This window comes from Tiliqua scincoides, chromosome 2 (assembly GCF_035046505.1).
Source record: "Tiliqua scincoides isolate rTilSci1 chromosome 2, rTilSci1.hap2, whole genome shotgun sequence".
NCBI classification, from domain to species: Eukaryota; Metazoa; Chordata; class Lepidosauria; order Squamata; family Scincidae; genus Tiliqua; species Tiliqua scincoides.
The window spans coordinates 72461132-72482222 of NC_089822.1; the positions used below are offsets into that span (position 1 = coordinate 72461132).

Genomic DNA, 21091 nt, shown 5'->3' on the forward strand with positions numbered 1-21091 from the left:
GATCGAGGCGGAGGTGGTGAATCTTGGTAGTATTATTGTATGCCAGATCTTATCCCCTCTTTCCCAGGTCACCCCTTTTCTCTCCTGGGACATACGTCAGCAAAATGGCTGATATATATCTAACGAGATCCATAGGTAGAGATGTGATTTTCCAGTGGTAACAAAATAAAAACACATAACACTGCTTTTTGCACTTCTCATTTTTGTGAAACACAACAACAGCAACAATCCCACCCCAAAATCTGCAAAAGAATAACCTGGGCAATCTGAAAATGGATAATGTGTCTGCATCTGCTGATACTATACCACTTATATCACCTACCTAGTGCTTTTTTAAAGCAATTATAATTTATAATTATAATTTTTAAAATGCACCCCTGGAATAAAAACAGCACTTTTTCCTTCTGGGAACAAATGAAATCTGTGAAAAAATTAAAATGTTTAAGAACACCTCTACCCATAGTCAATCAGGCAGCCTACTGGGACTGAGTAAAAATATTTTTGCTTACCTCCTGCTGGTTGTCTGATCACCTCCCACCAACTAGATGCAGCATGCATTTTGCCAGTGCAGCTGCATCTGCATCCACAATGGAGGATAGGATTAGGCAGTTAACCTCTTATAGCATAGTCTTATGTTGTCTATTCTGAAGTAAGGCCCATTGAGTTCAGTGAGTCTTGCTCCCAGGTAAATATGTATAGGATTGCAGCTTTACAGCCCAATCCTACTCATTACCTCCTGCTGATGTCGCGGCACCAGATTGGCAATCGCTGCATCCTGTGGTAGAGAGCCAGAGGTCTTCTCTGGGTCATGGAACTTTTGTTCCCGTACCAGGGGTATGCCTCCACGGTGTGGTGGGGCTCTGCTTGGACCTGCACTGGCTAAACAGCTGGAGCAGGTGCGCATGGAGCCACGCCATGGGATCAGGGCTGGGAAGGTGGACAGGATACTGGCAGCACATTTGGAATGCAGAAACATTTAGATAGCTGAATGAATAAAAGGCATAAATCAGAGGTACAGTAGTTTCAGGATTATAGTGCAGTATCTAAACATGCCAAAGGTTAAGGGTTGAAATTTTTTTAAAAGTGAAAAGTATGAAATATTTCTTGGGTAGAAAGTGTCATGAATACTTTCTGATCAGTGATCTCTGTGATATGGGTTTCTTTGGTATTTAACCTGTAAGAAGTTTTGCTTCCTCTTGGATTGTGGCTTGATATGAAGAAAAACTCTAGCTCTTACTGGGTATGTACTAAGAAATGCTTTGTTAATTCTTGATAAAGAATTCCAAACTAAATTCTAAACTAAAATCTTTCTCTTGTGACAGTGATAGCACTGGATGAATATTAGCTGTGAATGTAACTTTGTTTTAAGATGGAGGTTGTCATTTTGCATTTAGAAAGTTTTGATTGATAGCAGAGTACCCCTGTGAATTTGACACCTGGCCTTTTCTCTCTGCAGTATGATGAAGATGAGTCAAGTAGACAAGAAACAGATGAGAAGAAACACCTGGATCCAAACAGTGAAGATGTTTCAGAGCGAGATGCTAGACAAATAATTGAGTAGGTGTAATTTTGGATGCTTCCTTCCATGTAGGCAAACCATTTTGTACAATTAATTTTGCATAAGAGCTAAAATTACAAAGTGTTTTGTAGTGTCATGCTTCTCTTGACTTGCTTCGTAGGACAGCCAAACAAGATGTGGATGATGAGTATAGCATGCAGTATAATGCCAGAGGTTCTCAGTCCAGTTATTATACAGTGGCTCATGCAATTTCTGAGAGAGTGGAGAAGCAGTCTTCTCTTCTTATCAATGGCACGCTGAAACATTATCAGGTAAGCATCCTAGATGACGTTTGCTTTCACTGTCGAAGACTTCCATTTATGGTAAAACTCTTTTAGTAGATCTTTACCCTAGGTATTCTCAGACTGCTATAATGGGTCTCCTTAAAATCAAGACAACAGTTTCAGTCTCGCTAAAGAATTATCCTGGGATCAAGTGATTTTAGTTCTCATTTCCTTTGGATATTGAAAAGCATACAGCAGCAGTTCTCATACCTTTTGGTCTCTGGAGCCCTTTAAGCTCCTAAAGGAGGGAGCCCATGAACAGCTCTTACCAGCACGTGTGTGTGTGTGTGTGTGGGGGGGGGGAGGGCATTGCAGGACATATGGGGGCCACTTATGATGACCCCCTGAAGGGGTCTCAGGGAGTCGCAGGGCTCTTAGGAGCACACTGAGAAACACTGGCATACAATAATCTCTTCCTTTGTCCACTGAGCTGTCCAGCTCCACACATGGAACAAGAGTGAGTCCTCAAAGCAGTTTTTTCATGACAGGGAGACCAATTGTGACAGTGTTTGACAATTCCTTGCCCTTAGGATTTCTCTGTGAAGCTGGAACAATTTCATTGCCCATTCTGACCATGACTATTATGGTAGCCAGAACTTATGCTTCTGGTTTAAAGGTGTACCGCAAAGCTGCATGAAGTCTCTTAATTCCAAACTTTGCATACTTTAGCATGCTTCCATTCTGATGGGGTGATTTCACCTGACTAGATGCCTACTCTCAGAGTACATGCTCTTCTCAGCAGTTCACAGCAATGTTAACTCCATAATAGTATGTGATCTGGTACAGGTGTAAAGCTGGCTCCCTCCAAACCATGATTTAGAAACACAGCTTCATCTTCCCTTCTTTTGTATGAATCCTTCCTTCCCTTGTTGATTTAAGCTATGTTTAACAGTATATAAATACTGTTAATAATAATAATAATAATTTTAGCATCACATCCACACCAGTACTAACTATGTTTAATGCTCATCCAATCCATTTTAACTAGGGTTTGCATACTTTCTTCAAACTTAGTTTGAACTCTGGCTAAGACAAAAGTCCTACTTGGTAGTAAGCATAAATAGCATTGATGCAGATGGAACGTTTAGGTCTCATTTGGAGAATCAGGAACATATCATAGCCTGACACGCTCCCTTCTTCTCTCATAGATGAATTCTTACCTCCATTTCTAGTTTTCAGTAACCATAGTTTTACCATGATGTCTGAACCCTTCACTTTATTGTTAATGCTACTATCCAAACCATTATGGTTAGGGCTAATCAGTCAATTGGACATTACAGCAGATTATGGGCAGAGCAACCTTTAAATGAGGAAGAGTATGTGCAAATTTCTAGTATTACAAACTGTGATTTGAAGAATCATCCAGACTGATCCTAAAATACGGTTAAGACTGATAGAAAATTCCTGCTGGAGACGGAAGTGAGAGAAATCTCCCAAAGCTGGTTCCCATTTTGCAAATCATGATTTTTAAAGAGTCGGTGTTCCATCTGCATTGACTTGTTCATTCTAAACTCTTGTTCATTCAAAATGTCTTCATTTTCTAACTCTTTTACTAATCAAAAATTAGCAGTCAGTGATTTTTTTAATGTCATAATGTACTTATATTGAATGAATTCTGTACTTTATTTTATAATTTAATTCTCAAATAGCTTACAGGATAGTTTTGTAACCAGGTGGAAGTTGGAGAATAGGGACCATCCTAAAAGTAAATCCAAAAAAGTATGGTACCTTGGAAATTTAAATTTAGGACACACATGGCCTATTAAGAACCAGAAAAATGGTCTCAGTATGAGTATCATATGCAATGTCCAATCATCAATCAGTTCTGGGAGCAAAGGCATTCTAAACTTGGCCTACATAGCACCAGTTGATTCTTATGCAGGTAATTTTTGTGGGGGTTTTTTTCTTCATTGTACTGGCTGCAGCCATCACATCCTCTGCTGAACAAGCCCTGGCAGAGATGTTAAGATTCATTTGAACTCTGTGCACAGATTGTTGTAACTGAATAATGGAGTGATTCTTCTGCATTTCAGATCCAGGGCCTGGAATGGATGGTCTCCTTATATAATAACAATTTGAATGGCATTTTAGCTGATGAAATGGGGCTAGGAAAGACCATACAGACTATTGCACTCATCACTTATCTGATGGATCACAAAAGACTCAATGGCCCCTATCTTATCATTGTTCCCCTCTCGTAAGTAGATGAACTCCTTCTAATGATATTTTACTATGCTATGCAGATTGGTTCATTAACAACATGTACTCTTTTTTTCCTCTCACTTAATGTCTAGTTAAAGCATGCTATAGGAGTGTGCTCAGTGTGTACTCTAGATTTAGTCTTTGATTATCTTCCCACATGAATTGTCTGGCATTGGTAACCAGATAGCTGATAAAAGCATTCAACCAACAAGTTTTACTGTATCTCACTATAGTTTGTTCTTGCTGCTATTCAGAAGGGAAAAAAGTACCGTATTTTTCGCTCCATAAGACGCACCTGACCATAAGACACACCTAGTTTTTAGAGGAGAAAAAAAATATTCTGAACCAAATAGTGTAATAAAATATAACAGAACAACGTTTGAACCATGTAAAGTGAACAGTAGTCAACAGTGGCATTAAGAACCATTATCACTGTCATTAACAAATGGAGAGACTTAAAGGTTTGCGTACTCTAGTTTTCTAGAAACCCCAAGAACTCATCATTGCTAGAGTCAGAATTTATGAAGCTCACAAAAGCAGGTGCACACAAATAGGGGATCACTTTATCTTTCTGCTACAATGATGTTCTGCCAAATCCCAATCCACTGGGCCTTGTGCCCGCTTAAGGCTGATCAGTCCCCCTTGTGCAACTCACCAGTGCAGCAAGCAAAAGTGAGTCCAGTTCCAGTCCACAGATGCCAAGTAAATCAGTCCCATCAATCAGAGTTGCCAAATCAGAGTCCAGAACCAATAAGCCAAATTACAGTCCAAGGTCAGTCAAATCCATCAGGGTATCCAAGTCCACTCACAATCCACAGTCAGATTCCAAATTCAATAAACCCAGTCAGTCTCCTCTCCTACCTCCAACCTGCATTCCTTCAAAACCCACAAACCCTTTCTGCCTCAGGTACTCCTTATATCCCTGAGGGCCCTATTGCCTTCCAGTGGCTGCAGCTGTGCAGCATACTCTGCTGAATGCCCAGGCCTTACCCTTAAAGGGGCCGCTGCTGACACCACATCTACCTCCTCGCCAGTTCTTCCGTGATTCCAATACAAATGAGCAAGTGGAAAGTCCAACCACAACTTGAATTCTCAAGACACAACAAACCTCTGGATTTATGGTGAGAACCGAGCCTTACCTGGGGCTTGTGCAATAAGCAAACACTGGCATTCTGACCAAGGAGACAGTTTTTTCTTTGGGGGGGGGGGGGGCTTACATTCAGATGCTGGATGAGGTGAGTGAAAGCGCCCCTCCCCTGCTGTGTGAGTGTGTGGGGGGGGCAGAGCATCTGTGTGTGTAAGAGAAGGGGGCAGCCTGTGTGTGTGAGAGAGGGGGAAAGTGTTTGTGTTGCAGAGAAGTTGTGATGCTCCAGGCTTTGGGGGGGGGGGGAGAGAGAGAGGCTGTGATGCTCCAGGTTTAGGGGGTGGAAGAGAGAAGCTGTGATGCTCCAGGCTTGGGGGGGGGGGAGAGAGGATGTGATGCTCCAGGCTTGGGGTGGGGGGGAAAGAGAGGCTGTGATGCTCCAGGCTTGGGGGGGGGAGAGAGAGGCTTTCCTGGGAATAAGCCCCCCTGACTCTAATGGGACTTACTTCAGAGCAGGCATGCACAGGATTGGGCAGCCACCCCAAGGATTGGGGACTGCCACCCCACCCATGCTTTCCTGGGAGTGAGCCCCAGTGACTCTGAGACTTACTTCTGAGTAGCCTCTGACTGCCCGGGGAAGCAGAGCAGAGTGAGCGGGCAGGGGGCGGGGCCAGGGCTGGGGCAGAGGCTTTTTTTTGTTTTTTTGTTTTTGCAGTATTTGCTCCATAAGACGCACACACTTTTCCCCCCACTTTTTTTTGGGGGGGGGGAAAGTGCGTCTTATGGAGCGAAAAATACGGTATGTATTTTTATATGGGGTACACAACACTGCCCTTCAGTTTTTGTACTAATTTTTAAAGCTGTTAGATATTTTGGAAGGCAGCTTCTAAATGGCATCCCACAATTGCTTAATTGGCTATTAGCTTGGTTAATAATCTTCATTTATTCATTTCAGTCAGGAAATTCATTTTCTTTTATATTAGTACTGCCTAGTTGTGATCATTGCTGTCACTCCCTGACTCATCAACTTTTGCATATGCCCCATAAGTCTAAATACCTAAATACCTTAGAAATAGAAATATGTGACCTGAGTCTCATGGCATCTGTAAGAGAGAATGTTGTGCATAGAAACAGTTACCTTTGAACAGACTCTATTAATTCTGTTGGCTAATGATACTTGTATTAAGTAGCTTAAGACCCAATCCTATATCTTTCTTTGCCATAGAATGCAACTGCGCCGTAACAGGCCACACTACATGCTACGGAGGGGGTGATTCATAGGCTTGGGAGGTGAAAGGGAAAATATTTTCTTTGACCCCTAAGGTCCCCAACTGTCAGTGGGTCTCCTTGGACAGTACCAACTTTTTAGCTGGCACAAGTCTGAGGAGACAGAGGGACTGTGTCAACTGGCTCTGGCAGGAATAGCATCCAGTGCAGGTTTCTCGTACTGGGTGCCACCCCCTTCCGCCTCTAAAATATCCCCATCCTTCCCCATTATGTTTACTTCTGCCCTGTTACACCACACCTCCAACGTACTGAAGTCAGCGGGCCTTCTTCTCCTTGCCGCTGTCACGTTCTAGTGGCAGAATGTGGCATAGGACTGGGCTGTTAGATTACATTTTAAATGATAAAGTATATGTGCTGACTTTACTTTGGGTCCCCTAAAGTTTAAAAAAAGTTTGGAATCAAATTGTTCATCAAAATAAATGATATATTAATTGTACTATCAATTGCTTACAGTGCAATCCTAACTTGTGCTTAAACAGGCAGGCCAGCAGGCCAACAGACCTGTGCTGTATACAGCACAAGTTTGGGGCTGGCTGAGGCTCTTCCCGTTGCAAGGGGAAAAAGTTTTCCTTATCCCGGGTAGAGCCACAGCGTTCCCAATGGGTCTGCTCAGATTTGTGCCGTCTAAAGAGATGGTGCAGAGACTTAGAGATGGCAGAGAAATTAAATGAGTTCTTTGCATCTGTCTTCACGGCAGAAGACCTCGGGCAGATACCGCTGCCCGAATGGCCCCTCCTAACCGAGGAGTTAAGTCAGATAGAGGTTAAAAGAGAAGATGTTTCAGACCTCATTGATAAATTAAAGATCAATAAGTCACCGGGCCCTGATGGCATCCACCCAAGGGTTATTAAGGAATTGAAGAATGAAGTTGCAGATCTCTTGACTAAGGTATGCAACTTGTCCCTCAAAACGGCCACGGTACCAGAAGATTGGAGGATAGCAAATGTCACGCCTATTTTTAAAAAGGGAAAGAGGGGGGACCCGGGAAACTATAGGCCGGTCAGCCTAACATCCATACCGGGTAAGATGGTGGAATGCCTCATCAAAGATAGGATCTCAAAACACATAGACGAACAGGCCTTGCTGAGGGAGAGTCAGCATGGCTTCTGTAAGGGTAAGTCTTGCCTCACAAACCTTATAGAATTCTTTGAAAAGGTCAACAGGCATGTGGATGCGGGAGAACCCGTGGACATTATATATCTGGACTTTCAGAAGGCGTTTGACACGGTCCCTCACCAAAGGCTACTGAAAAAACTCCACAGTCAGGGAATTAGAGGACAGGTCCTCTCGTGGATTGAGAACTGGTTGGAGGCCAGGAAGCAGAGAGTGGGTGTCAATGGGCAATTTTCACAATGGAGAGAGGTGAAAAGTGGTGTGCCCCAAGGATCTGTCCTGGGACCGGTGCTTTTCAACCTCTTCATAAATGACCTGGAGACAGGGTTGAGCAGTGAAGTGGCTAAGTTTGCAGACGACACCAAACTTTTCCGAGTGGTAAAGACCAGAAGTGATTGTGAGGAGCTCCAGAAGGATCTCTCCAGACTGGCAGAATGGGCAGCAAAATGGCAGATGCGCTTCAATGTCAGTAAGTGTAAAGTCATGCACATTGGGGCAAAAAATCAAAACTTCACATATAGGCTGATGGGTTCTGAGCTGTCTGTGACAGATCAGGAGAGAGATCTTGGGGTGGTGGTGGACAGGTCGATGAAAGTGTCGACCCAATGTGCGGCTGCAGTGAAGAAGGCCAATTCTATGCTTGGGATCATTAGGAAGGGTATTGAGAACAAAACGGTTAGTATTATAATGCCGTTGTACAAATCGATGGTAAGGCCACACCTGGAGTATTGTGTCCAGTTCTGGTCGCCGCATCTCAAAAAAGACATAGTGGAAATGGAAAAGGTGCAAAAGAGAGCGACTAAGATGATTACGGGGCTGGGGCACCTTCCTTATGAGGAAAGGCTACGGCGTTTGGGCCTCTTCAGCCTAGAAAAGAGACGCTTGAGGGGGGACATGATTGAGACATACAAAATTATGCAGGGGATGGACAGAGTGGATAGGGAGATGCTCTTTACACTCTCACATAATACCAGAACCAGGGGACATCCACTAAAATTGAGTGTTGGGCGGGTTAGGACAGACAAAAGAAAATATTTCTTTACTCAGCGCGTGGTCGGTCTGTGGAACTCCTTGCCACAGGATGTGGTGCTGGCGTCTAGCCTAGACGCCTTTAAAAGGGGATTGGACGAGTTTCTGGAGGAAAAATCCATTATGGGGTACAAGCCATGATGTGTATGCGCAACCTCCTGATTTTAGGAATGGGTTAAGTCAGAATGCCAGATGTAGGGGAGGGCACCAGGATGAGGTCTCTTGTTATCTGGTGTGCTCCCTGGGGCATTTGGTGGACCGCTGTGAGATACAGGAAGCTGGACTAGATGGGCCTATGGCCTGATCCAGTGGGGCTGTTCTTATGTTCTTATGTTCTTATGCAGTTCTGAGCAGAACGCAGCAGCCGGAGCTGCTCCGCACCACCGGGGAACGGGACTAGGATGCAGCATAACTTCCTAGTTCCACGTCCCGCTTCCTGCCCGCCCTCCCACGGGCCTGCCCACCCGTCCACAGGCCTGCCTGCTGCTGCCCTTCCCCCACCCCGAAATACCTCCTCCCCGCGCCCCCAGACCCCTGTGCCAGCCGAGCTGGTGCAAACTTACCTTACCTCGCCACCATGGAGGCTGGATCTGGCCTCCATGGGTCAGTGAACCTCCATGCGCCAGTGTGGCTTTCTCCAAAAGAGGTGCACAGGAGGCTTTCGTCCATATCCACAATTTCAGGTATCTGCAGGGCATTTCAGAACGGAAGCCCTGTGGATAAGGAGTCACCCCTGTACCTGGATCTGCACCAGCTCTATAACTGGCACAAGTCTGCATGAACCAGAGATTGGAGGATTGAAGCTGGGAAGGAATTTAGGATATTGGTTTGTGCCACTGCCACCGATAATGCCCCCATCCCAGCCCTAATCTGCCCTCTCTCTACCCCTCAATTCCCTGGTCTGACTTACCGGTGCTGACAGTCTGCCTCAGTCCATTTGTATACGAACCCAACCACTTGCATCAGCGAGGCCAGGCCAAATGTCTTGTTGTCTTTTCCAACAGCCATAAAGGCCCTGCTGTAAGGCCCTGATTGGGCCGAAAGGTTCTGCCCCGTAAACATAAGGGCTGAAAATGTACAGTCAGTTCTTGTTATCCACTAGGGTTAGGTTCCTGGAAAACCTAGTGGATATTGAATTATCAGATACTGAATCATTGAGCCTGTGTGGAAAATTGGGTTAGTTTCTGAGGGACCCTCTTCACCATACACTCTATGAACTTTATGATCCTTGAAGGTTGCTGGCCCAACAACGGAACCTTAAGAGTTCAGCAATGCGGAGAAAGTTGCTTCACCCGTCCTCTTCTCCTCCACCTGTTTTTTGGTCCTTCACTAGGCTTGTCCCAGCCCCAGAGCAGCCCTCAGGTAGCCATCCAGAGACCTCTCATCATCACTAGGGTTGTGAAGGTTTAGCTGGAGTTCTCATGATGGTGCCCAAGATGGTGGGGCAAGTCTTGAACTGGACAAAATTATGTCCAGTGATTCTTCATAGGCCAATACCCTCATCCATTTGATGTGGAAAATTGACCCAATCCAGACAACTTTCAGCTTACACTGGCACAGTATTCGTGGATAACGAGAACAGAGCCACAGATAACGAGACATAGGTGACAATTCTGCCATTTGCAGATAAATGAATTCGCAGATAGTGAATTCGTGTATAAAGAGAATGGACTGTACTTTCTTATGAAAATGACACCTTGGAATATGTAGATATGCTTTTGCCCTCCTTGTTGTGCTGCCACATTATTTAACAAGCAAGAATAAATAAATGATTTATGCACTGCAAGAACTTCTATTTTAAGGATAAATTTTCAGTCTTTAGAAGAGTGCTAGGAAGCAAGGACTTGAAATTGAGGTGTCAAAATGATATAGATACTATAATTCTATCCCTACTATACTATCTCCTCTTTCAGTTTGTAAACTGGTGCCTTAAAGCCAGATTCAAATCTACCAAATTCATCCCTTTTCAGCAAAATGCTAAAATATATTCAAGCAGTTCGTTTGATTCAATGGGACTAAACCAATGTGACAATTTTATGCATACCTGCTGCAGAATGAGGATGAAGTCCTGAGCTAAAAGCCAGACAGCTTCTTCTGAAATGATTAGAGAAGGTTCCCCTGCAGCTGTTCCTTGTGCTTACAACAATGTAGCCCAACACAGTTTCATTTTGCTATTCATCCTGCATGTAGAGATTAAAAATGGAGCTGTAGTAGTTGTCTTTTTCATTCTTTCTTGGAAGAATTCTTTTTCCAATAAGGCTGCAGTCCTATGACATTTACATGAAAGTAAGTCCCATTGAATTAAGTGGGATCTCCTTCTGAGTAAATGTGCATAGCACTGCCCTGCATGTGTGTTCGAAGGCTTTTAATAAACTGTGTCTTCTTATTCTTTTATGTAGAACTTTATCCAACTGGACTTACGAATTTGACAAATGGGCTCCTTCTGTCGTGAAAATTTCCTACAAGGTTGGATTTCCTTTATACGTGGATATACAGCTGGCAGTATAAATATTTTTCTTATATTCATCTGCTCATCTGCTAACTGTATTCAGTTGTGAAGTTTTGCTATATACAAAAATGGCTTAATCAGTAAGCTTCCTGTAGCAGACTTACAGCCCAATCCTGAGCTGCCCGGAGCTGCGGGACCCAGCGGCTCCATGGAGGGCTCCCGCTGGATCCAGTGCCTCCCGCGCTACTGCAAGAAGCTCCTTGGGAGAAGGGGACATTTGTCCCCTTCCCCCGAGTAAGGGAAGCAGCCCCGCAATGGGGCTGCTTGCTTTAGCGGCGACTGTTTGGTTGCTGCTAAAGTAAAGGCGCTCATGTAGGGCGAGCATCCCTGTCCAAGCGACTTGGATCCTGCGGAGCTTGGCTCAGTGAATCCGCCTCTCCCCCTCCCCTTGACACGCCTCCCCCCTCTCTGGAACACCCTCCCACACCCCCGACCATGCCCCATCTCCCGTTCTGCAGCCCGGCCATCACGGAGACTGTCGAGCCTCAGAACCCGGGCACCTGCTGCGCGCTGGCTCAGCACCGGCCGGAGCCGGGCTAGCTCTGGCGGGAGCCCAGTGGTAAGCCCCGCAAAAGTGCCTTACAGCCCATTTGCGACTGTGGTCCGCGCTGCGGAGGCACAGCGTGGACCATAGGATCAGGTTCTTAGGGCACAATCCTAACCAGGTCTACTCAGAAGTAAGTCCTATTTTGTTCAATGGGGCTTACTCTCAGGAAAGCGTGGTTAGGATTGGAGCCTTACTTTTAGATATTGAAATGCCATCAGAAATTGTTGATGGTCATACTCGAAAGTGTTCTGGGGGGAGTACTACAGATGATACTGTCCATTTCTGTATTTTCAAATGCTTATAGTGGCAATAATTTGGTTACAGTTGTTCTTATGAAGGCTAGCTATAGGGGCACAAGATATCCTGGCACAAAACACCACTGAGGAGCAGAGCATTCTGCCCAGTAGCCATTTTCAAATGCAAAGTTATTGCCATTTTTTTTCCTCTTTGGCTTCTTCTGTAAAAGGATTGCAATTGTCACCAACATCTTGGTGTCATTTTGCTGTTCATTTCTAGACATCATACTTATGCATATTTCCTTGTTTCACTAAACTACGAAATATTTTTGTTTCTTTTTTCTTTCAGGGTACGCCTGCTATGCGACGATCGCTTGTTCCACAGCTTCGTAGTGGAAAATTTAATGTTCTTTTGACTACTTATGAGTACATAATAAAGGATAAACACATTCTTGCTAAGGTAATACTATATTTCTGACATCAATTCATGACACTTTCTCCCCTCCCCCCCCCCAGCTAAAATTGTACATAGTAAAGAGATTTCTGGTGCAATATCCATAATGGCTGTTGTTTTTAAAAGCCGGTTCCATGTTTTTATTTCCTTAGATTGAGGTGTTAGGCTTTTTCTTCCAACCCATTCATAGCTGCCTCTCCTGCTGTGGCACTTTCAGGCCTGCAGATGAGAGAGTGGTTTTGCTACCTGCAGATTCCATCAATACCTCATAGCCATCTCTCTACAGAGAAGCATAGCCATCTCTACACCATTCTGCCTAATAACGTTTATCCAGGAACCCTGCTATTCCATTTTTTTCCACAGCTCTTCTCCAGTTCTTTGTTTCTAGAAGAGAAGAACACGGTTAGAAAAGGAGTCAGGCTGCGAAATCACTTTCCAGATGTAGAAAGATAATAGAGACTAGATTGAAATGTGTTATGTTCATCTTCATTTGTGCATTAAAACCTGATAGTTTGAAATCACACTTTGATCTAAATATCTAATGAATAGTTAATAGTCTCTGAAACGTGGGGTTTAATCTTTGGAAACTGTTGCTTCAGTGGAAGTGGAAGCATTTATAGGTAATGGAGCTCATTTTAAGTTGTTATATAGCATCCGAATCTCATCTGTCAAAATTAGAACATGTAAATTTCTTAAAGAGATTTCATCTGTTTGCTGTAGTTACTTTTTAAAATTCAGGTACTGCTTTTGCTTTTTCCAGCCTATTTTTAAATTCTTGGGACATGAAGACTATGCTTTTACTTGATCCATGCTAAAAACCTATTACATAAAGTGACACACAGATAACTTCATAGTACCTGTAACATTAGATTCTAATTGAATCCAAATACAGTGAAAACAATGTGAAAACAATGGCTTTCTGTTATTAAAAAGAATAAACAGTAGCTACTACTGAATCTATTGATTCCAGTAACTACTACTGGATCCAGAAGATCCAATAGCTAGCTGGAGGTCATTTTGGGGTAAAGGGATATTTTTCTCCTTACCTTGTGTCGAGCCCTTATGGCATGTTTGCAGCACTCCTGAGCTGGAGGAGGGGGCCTATACCAGGACAAATGCAGGTTTAAATTGGACTGCCCATCATATTCTTCTTAGTTTTTTCCCCCAAAGTTAATTATTACTATTATGAATATTTATGCACAACCTTCAACAAAAAAAAGTTCACAAAGTGGTTTACAGGGAAAATCAAACTAAAGGGCTCACAATCTAAACAGATGCAGAAGACTTTAGAGCAGTGCTTCTCAAACTGGTGGGACGCAACCTACCAATTCGTGTGACACTTTTCCCGTCCTTTTAAGGAGCGGGGTAAGAAGAGAGGCAGGGAAGCGATCCCCACGATCGTGTTCTAAAGAGGAGTGAAGGGGTTTTTCCACTTACTTTAACATTGGTAGGGCTGCTCCAGGCTGCAGGAGGTGCGGGGAGTCCAGTGCAACCCTCCACAGGGCTCCCCTAGGCTAGGAATCTTTAAACAGAGAGATCACAAAGCATGCCAAGCCTCGGGGAGCCCTGCGGAGGGCTGCGCTGGGCTCCCCGCACCTCCTGCATCCTCCAGCAGCTCTCACTGAGTACAAGTAAGTGAAGGCACCCCCCTTAGGGACATGATTCTGTGGATCACTTCCCTGCCCTTCCCCTTCCCCCGCAAAGACTTACAGTCAAGCTTCCTCAAATTTTGAGAACCACCGCTTTAGAATATTTAGGGATAAAGCTTTATTGCCAGCTATTTTGTCTTTCTGTAGATTCGGTGGAAATATATGATTGTAGATGAAGGCCATCGAATGAAGAACCATCACTGCAAGCTGACTCAGGTGTTGAATACTCATTACGTAGCTCCAAGAAGGATTCTCTTGACTGGAACTCCTTTGCAAAACAAACTGCCTGAACTTTGGGCTCTCCTTAATTTCCTCCTCCCGACAATTTTCAAGAGCTGCAGCACCTTTGAACAGTGGTTCAACGCTCCTTTTGCCATGACTGGAGAAAGGGTACTGGATTAGTTTGTCTTAATTGAAACTTGCAGAGATGCAATAGAAACAATATGTAGAGGTGTTTCTGGTGAATAACTTAGAATAACAGCCTAAGGGCCCAATCCTGAAGACTCAGTGCTGGCCCTCTGCTGGCATTGGGTGTTGCAATCTTGCCGTAAGGCACACCTGCAACACTCAGTGCTGGGCCGGCGCCGGGTCATTGGCAGCCTGTGCTAGGCTAGTGCCAGCCAGAGGCCCGAAGCATGCCACCCAGACCGAGGGACAAGCTCCAGACAGCAGAGAGGTGAGTTGAGGTGGGCGGGGGAGGCGTTCTGGAGGGGAGCGAATGTTCCCTTCTCCCAAGGAACTGCCGCTGGCTGCCCAGCACACTCAGGATTCAGTGGTTGTCATTTTTGCGCCACTGCTTTTCTGGGCTCCGGGCAGCTCAGGATTGGGCTGTAAGTCTTACTGAACACAATGGGCTTACTTCTGAGTAAAATAAATAACTGTTTTGAAACACCTCTATCAATATGAAATTTATTTTAGCAGGATGGCCGTGCATTTTTAGTACATTTTAGTAGAAAGTACATTTAAAGTAAAAACATTTAGTACAAATGCAACATTTAGTACATTTAGGCTACAATCCTAACCACACTTTCCTGAGAGTAAGCCCCATTGAACAAAATAGAACTTACTTCTGAGTAGAGCTGGTTAGGATCATGCCCTTAAAGTTGTAATGTAATATTTGGGTTGGAAGTTCACCTTAACAGTGTATTTTCAACCCTAATATTAAAATGTTACAACTTTAAATTACTTAACAGAAACATATCTTTTAATTCTGTTTTCTAAACTGAATAGATACATGCTGAAATTTAAAAAGTGTAAGTTTATATTGAAAAATAATGAAACATTCAAAGCAGGGCTGTGGAATCAGCACTGACTTACTGACTCCAACTGTGACTCCACCCAAAAATGGCTTCCAACTCCACATCTCTGACTCCATTTCCACAGCCCTGCTCAGTTGGAGCTGGAATTGAAAGCAGTTTTGGTTGGAGTCGGAGGCAGAGTCTCTACCAACTCCACAGCCCTGATTCAAAGTGTATTTTTTAAGCATGTGCCATTTCCTTTATATTCCTGCAGGTGGACTTAAATGAGGAAGAAACCATTCTGATCATTCGGCGTCTCCACAAAGTTCTACGACCCTTCTTGTTAAGGAGGCTGAAGAAAGAGGTTGAATCTCAGCTGCCAGAAAAGGTTTGTGTAGGGATGGCAGTGCTGAAATATCATCTGCACTAAGGAGCCTAATCCTATCATGGCCCAGCGCTGGTGCTGGTTGTTGTAAATGTGTGGTAAAGCACATTTACAGCATTCACCATGTAGGGATTGTTGGTGCTGGGTCCAGTGCCGGATAGATGTCACCCAGAACATAGTAAAAGCTCTGGGCGGTGATGAGGGCCTTGGGGGTGAGGGAGAAGGCGTTCCAGGACGGGGAGAGGAACCGAGGCGGGGGGGGTGGGACCAGTGACACAGACTTGAGAAACCCCATTGCGGGGCTTGGGGCTTTTCCCAGGGGAAGGGGACAAAAGTCCCCTTCCCCCGAAGAGACCTCCGGCAGCCCTGGCAGTGCCACTGGATGATAGGATGATAGTGCGCTGGGGATAGGATTGGGCTGCAAATCCAGGTTCCATAGTGATATGACATGATTTCAGGATGATAGTGCGCTGGGGATAGGATTGGGCTGCAAATTCAGGTTCCATAGTGATATGACATGATATGAAATCATGAATTTGTAATAAATCTCATTTTAATTACAAAGCAGGTGAGTGGGTGCCAGTGGGGAATTTCTACAATGGTGAAAAGTGGTATGCCCCAACAATCAGTCGTGGGACCAGCGCTTTCCAATTTGTTCATGAATGACCATAAGTTGGAGATAGGGAGTGCCGCAGGATGTTGTGATAGCACCTGGCCTAGATGCCATTAAAAGGGGATTGGACATATTTATGGAGGAAATGTCAATCACAAGTTATAAGTCTTGTATTCAGTCTCCAGGTTTTAGAGCTATTCTATCTCTGAATGGCAGGCAGGATCTCTGAGTGCAGGATACAGGTATTTTTTTGTCTTGAGTTCTCCCAAAGGTGTCTGGTGGGCTGCCGTGCAATACAGGAAACTGAACTAGATGGGCCCATGGCCTAATCCAAAAGGGTTCTTCTTCAACATTTCAGGGTATGTGAGTCAAGGTTCATCATGCATAACGGGAATTATGAGTAAGCTAGATTTGTCTTATTGACTGGTTAATATTGACTGGTTAATAGTTGACTGTCTTATTGACTGGTTGCAGTGGCATCACAGGTTTGCAGTTTTATTGTGTTACTATAATGTTTCATCATCCTTTGTGAACTGCCCTGGGTGATTTTTAAACTTTTAAAATAAATAAAGGCCCTTTAGAGAAAGCTCTCTCTGGTGAATGATGGAACTGACCCCTTGCTGCATCATTGTCGCCTGAAGACAGACTTTTTGGGACATCATGAAAGTGAGTTAGCATTTAAAGTCTGTCTTGGTTAATACTAATCCATGCATTTGTCTGATTGTTTTCCTGATAAAGATACTTTGACAATTCTAGACAGTCAAAAGTCCAGCAGTCAAGAATGTCTTTTATTGAGAATTATTGAGAACTCTGCATTTTTTAACACTAGGTTGAATATGTCATAAAGTGTGATATGTCAGCTCTTCAGAAGATTCTGTACCGCCACATGCAAGCGAAGGGAATCCTCCTTACTGATGGCTCTGAGAAAGACAAGAAGGTGAGAAGACACTTAGTATTTAGAACAGAGATATGGGCAGCCCAAATATAATTATGCAGCAGCTTCTGCTGCATTCTGTGTTAGAATTTCAGCTGCTGGAGGTCTCCTTGAGGTGAGGGAACATTAGTCCCCTTGTCCCAGGGTAAGCCCCAGCAGCTGCAATGGGGCAACTTGGGCCTGCACCAAAGAAATTGCTGGCCAATGCTGCCAATTACACCCACTCCCAGGGCCAATCCACCCTCTGTCTCCACCCTCCCTGTCCCGTTCTGCCCCTCCCCATTCTATCCCCACCTTTCCCCTGCCCCTGCACTGCTCAGCATGGAGTTTACCTGCTCCAATGTGCAGTGCTGTTTATACTGGTGCTGATGGGATGGCGCATCAGCCATCCCATCAGCATCCCAAAGTTTGGTGTGGTTTGTGGACAAGAGGTTTCCTAGTTGGTGTGCTGTCGCAGCATGCTTTATGGCATGATTGCGACAGTCTGCACCAGCAGAGAGGCACTATAGGATTGTGCCATCAGACTTCGTACTCTTCTTCCCAAAACATGCCTCTTGTGAAGGGCTAGGCAGGTTTCCAGCCACATCGTGATCTCAATCACTGGTGCACTATTGTCCTAGCCATCTCAGTTTCCCTCAGGATTTAACCAGGCAGGACAGTGCCACATGGTCACCAAAAAATGGGACCAAGTAATGTCTGCCATACTGTGATGCACCACTAGTGTGAGTGGTACTGCTGGCTGAAAAGCATTGATCTTGGTTTTGGAAATGCAGGTACATTGCTATTGCATGTATTGTGGTGTCTATCTGTTTGTGTCTTTCCAAATGTTAACTTGAATGCAGGGCTAATTTTGTCTTTCTTCCTCAGGGAAAAGGAGGAGCCAAAACTCTTATGAACACCATCATGCAATTGAGAAAGATATGCAATCACCCTTATATGTTTCAGCATATTGAGGTAAATAAAACCCTGTTGGGGGGGGGAGGGTTTTGGTGAGAGGCTAATGGGATAGAAAACTGTTTGGGAATTGCACAGAAGAAGGGCAATCTGGCACTTCTGTTCACAAACGTTTAATGAGGGTTGTGCCAAAATGGAAGGCCCTTTTTACAAAACCTCCTCAAGCACATGAAAAAATACCCTCTTTGACAATCTTTTGGTATGCATGTGAACTGGGGAGCAAAAGTGTTCATGCATTCTGTGGAATTGGATGAAATGATGTTCTGATGTTCCCAAGGCAACTGGATGATTCTGTCCTCACACTACACTACCAGGGTAGTTTAATTGTCTCTCATGTTACATGGTGATAAGACATTGCACATTTTCTCAGAAACACATGAATGTTTCACATTTAAGTACACATTATTTTGTAATGGACAGTGAAATTGTACCCACAGTTCAGTGTGAGAAAATTCAAAGCATCAGTTATGATACAATCTTTCCCATGATGAAGTTCCTGTTTGTCTGGCATTATAAAGTGAGAGACTCCAGAAAAGCAGTAGAAAATGGTTCTGTAAATATGCTCTAATGTTGTTTCAGCAGGTTGTTTTTAATGGTAGAACACTGAAAGCTCTTGAAATGCCAAGGAAGAAATGAAACCTTTATCTGATCTTCATTCCAAAACATATAAACAGAACTGAAGTAATAGCACAAATTACAGCGCAATCCTATCTTGCACTGGAACAGGCAGGTCAGAAGGCCTGTGCTTATCCAGCACAAGATAGGGGCCTGAAGTGACTCAGCCAGAGGCAAGGGGAAACTCTTCCCCTTATCCCTGAGTAAGCCTCCACAGCCCCAATGGGTCTCCTCAGACTTGCACCACCTCCGGAGGTGGCATAAGTCCAAGGGAACTTGGGGAACGGGGTTGGGATCCGGCATAACAGCTGAGTCCCAGCCCCGCCTCCTGCTCCCCGCCCACCCGCTCCCAGAACTGTCTTCCGTGTACCTTCCCCCTGCCCCAGAACGCTTCCCTCCTGCCTTCTCCCCGCTCTCCCCAGACCCTTGTGCCAACCAAGCTCTGCCAACACAACCCTCCCTGCCCAAGTCAGCTGGGGCCGGCACGCATTCCTGTGTCAGCCCAGCCAACTCTTGAGGTGGCACAAACATGTCTTATGGCACATTTGCAACCCTCCTGGGCCTACGGCGCAATCAGGTTTGCACCCTTAGAAGGACAATGCTGTCATTGATATCCAAACTCCATCTTCTGCTTGTTTAATGCTTATGCACAGCAGGGTGTGTGTATGTGTGTGTGCATGCAATTTTTGTTGATTTCCCATTTCTTCTCCAACCCCATGCCACCTCAACAATATTCTCCTGAGGGTCAGTGTACTCCCAGGAGCAGATTTGAGTGTACATGCAGGGGGCCATAATCATTGAAAGTTGATGAAAGGGGCATCAGTGAAAATTGCACACATGCAATTTGTGTTAGCCCTAAAAAGTGTAAATGGAGGACTGCTAGCACTTGTGCAAGCTGGCTTTCCATATAGCTCAGTGTTTCTAAGCTGGAACTGAAAATAGCTTGGAGTACTATATTCCTTTGGCCCGTTTTGAGAGTGCGGTGCAAGTCTTATGAATTATTTAGAGCTTAACTTGCCATGGGGGTTGGTTCAATTAGCTATTACACTGCAACTGAATGTTTGGAATGGGTTTAACAACTGCTGTGCTGATGCACCTTCGCAACCTGTGGTGTTCAATGTTGGTGACTAACTCCAGGGTTTAAGTTGGTTCCACAGTATGAATCAATATTACCAAACTGATTTTCAAATACCATTTTCAAATACGGTATAGTACTCTGTGCTACAGAGTTACCATGTATTGAATCAGACCTTTGGTAGCTTAGTATTGTGTACTCTGACTGGCAGTGGCTCTCAGACATAGGTCTTTCCCATTCTTATCTGGAGGTGCCAGGAACCTTCTGTATACAAAATGTATCCTCTGTTACTGGGATATAATCCTTCACCTATGTGCTGCTAATATATGGTGCAGAGGAAGAATGGGGAAGCTCTCAGCTATATGCCATGCTAAATTCATTTTTGTCATCTGCGGTCACCTATATAGACCAGTTCTGCATTCCTCTTTGTTATACCTTTAAGTATTGAGATTGCAACTGACAGGCAGTACAGGTGGTACCTTGGTATCTGCGGGCTGTCCATTCCCAGACCCCCCACAGTTACTGAAACCTGCAGATAATGAAATTTGCAGGTCTTGGAACCTGTAGCCCTCCAAATGTGACTAGAGCAGACCAGAGCAGAGTAGAGCTCCAGTCACATCCTGATGCATTTTGAGGACTGGGGAGGCCACAAATGGCCGCCTCAGAATGACTTTTAAAGCTTTGGGGAGGCCTTAGAATGTCACCTGGCCCTCCAAAGGCCTTTAAATGTCACTTCTGGTTTTCACTGACGTTTTAAGGCCTCCCTAAGCCTTTAGAAATCATTCTGAGGTCTGTGGAGGCCATGCGCAGTCTCCCCGGCCCTCAGAATGCCCTTAGGATGTGACTGGAGCTCTGCTCCGATTGCGTTCAGAGGGCTACAGGTTGGACCTGATCCAGGCTTAACATGGGTCAGGGAATCTGCGTTGAGTCAAATCTGTGAATGAAAAATCCACGGATGTTCAGATGGTACCTGTATATATCTTGATGATTTTTGCTTTGTAAAGCTATGGAGCTCACTTTTTTTGGTAGAAGCTAATTGGTGCATCATTGCAGCTGGCCTTGTCTATAGGGTTAGCGTAGTAATTTGCCTCAAATTCAGATACAGAATTTTCAAAACTCTGGTGATAGTGCTTCATCTCAGATGGATTTGCATGATAATGTTATTTCCACTTGAAAGTGATTTTTTTTCCCTTCTGCTTTGCAGTGCTGTCTACCCAGAATGGTTATTAGTAATGATACAACATGTATTATAATCAGAAAATAATAAGTAGGCATTTGCCTGCAATGGAATTCTGTCTAGCCTTATGTTAATCTCATCTATTCCA

The 21091-nt window shown here is 44.4% G+C and overlaps 1 protein-coding gene across 4 annotated transcripts in view; it reads left to right on the forward strand.

The window, feature by feature from the left end:
• Positions 1-21091, forward strand: part of SMARCA2 (SWI/SNF related, matrix associated, actin dependent regulator of chromatin, subfamily a, member 2) — a 144483-nt gene that overhangs the window by 65031 nt on the left and 58361 nt on the right. For all 4 annotated transcript variants that reach the window (XM_066617545.1, XM_066617543.1, XM_066617541.1 and 1 more), the window contains 9 exons: positions 1457-1557; positions 1680-1830; positions 3876-4039; positions 10957-11023; positions 12199-12309; positions 14100-14342; positions 15465-15578; positions 17018-17125; positions 17990-18076. In XM_066617545.1, the coding sequence (XP_066473642.1) occupies positions 1457-1557; positions 1680-1830; positions 3876-4039; positions 10957-11023; positions 12199-12309; positions 14100-14342; positions 15465-15578; positions 17018-17125; positions 17990-18076 (1146 nt within the window). The remainder of the gene's footprint in view (positions 1-1456; positions 1558-1679; positions 1831-3875; positions 4040-10956; positions 11024-12198; positions 12310-14099; positions 14343-15464; positions 15579-17017; positions 17126-17989; positions 18077-21091) is intronic.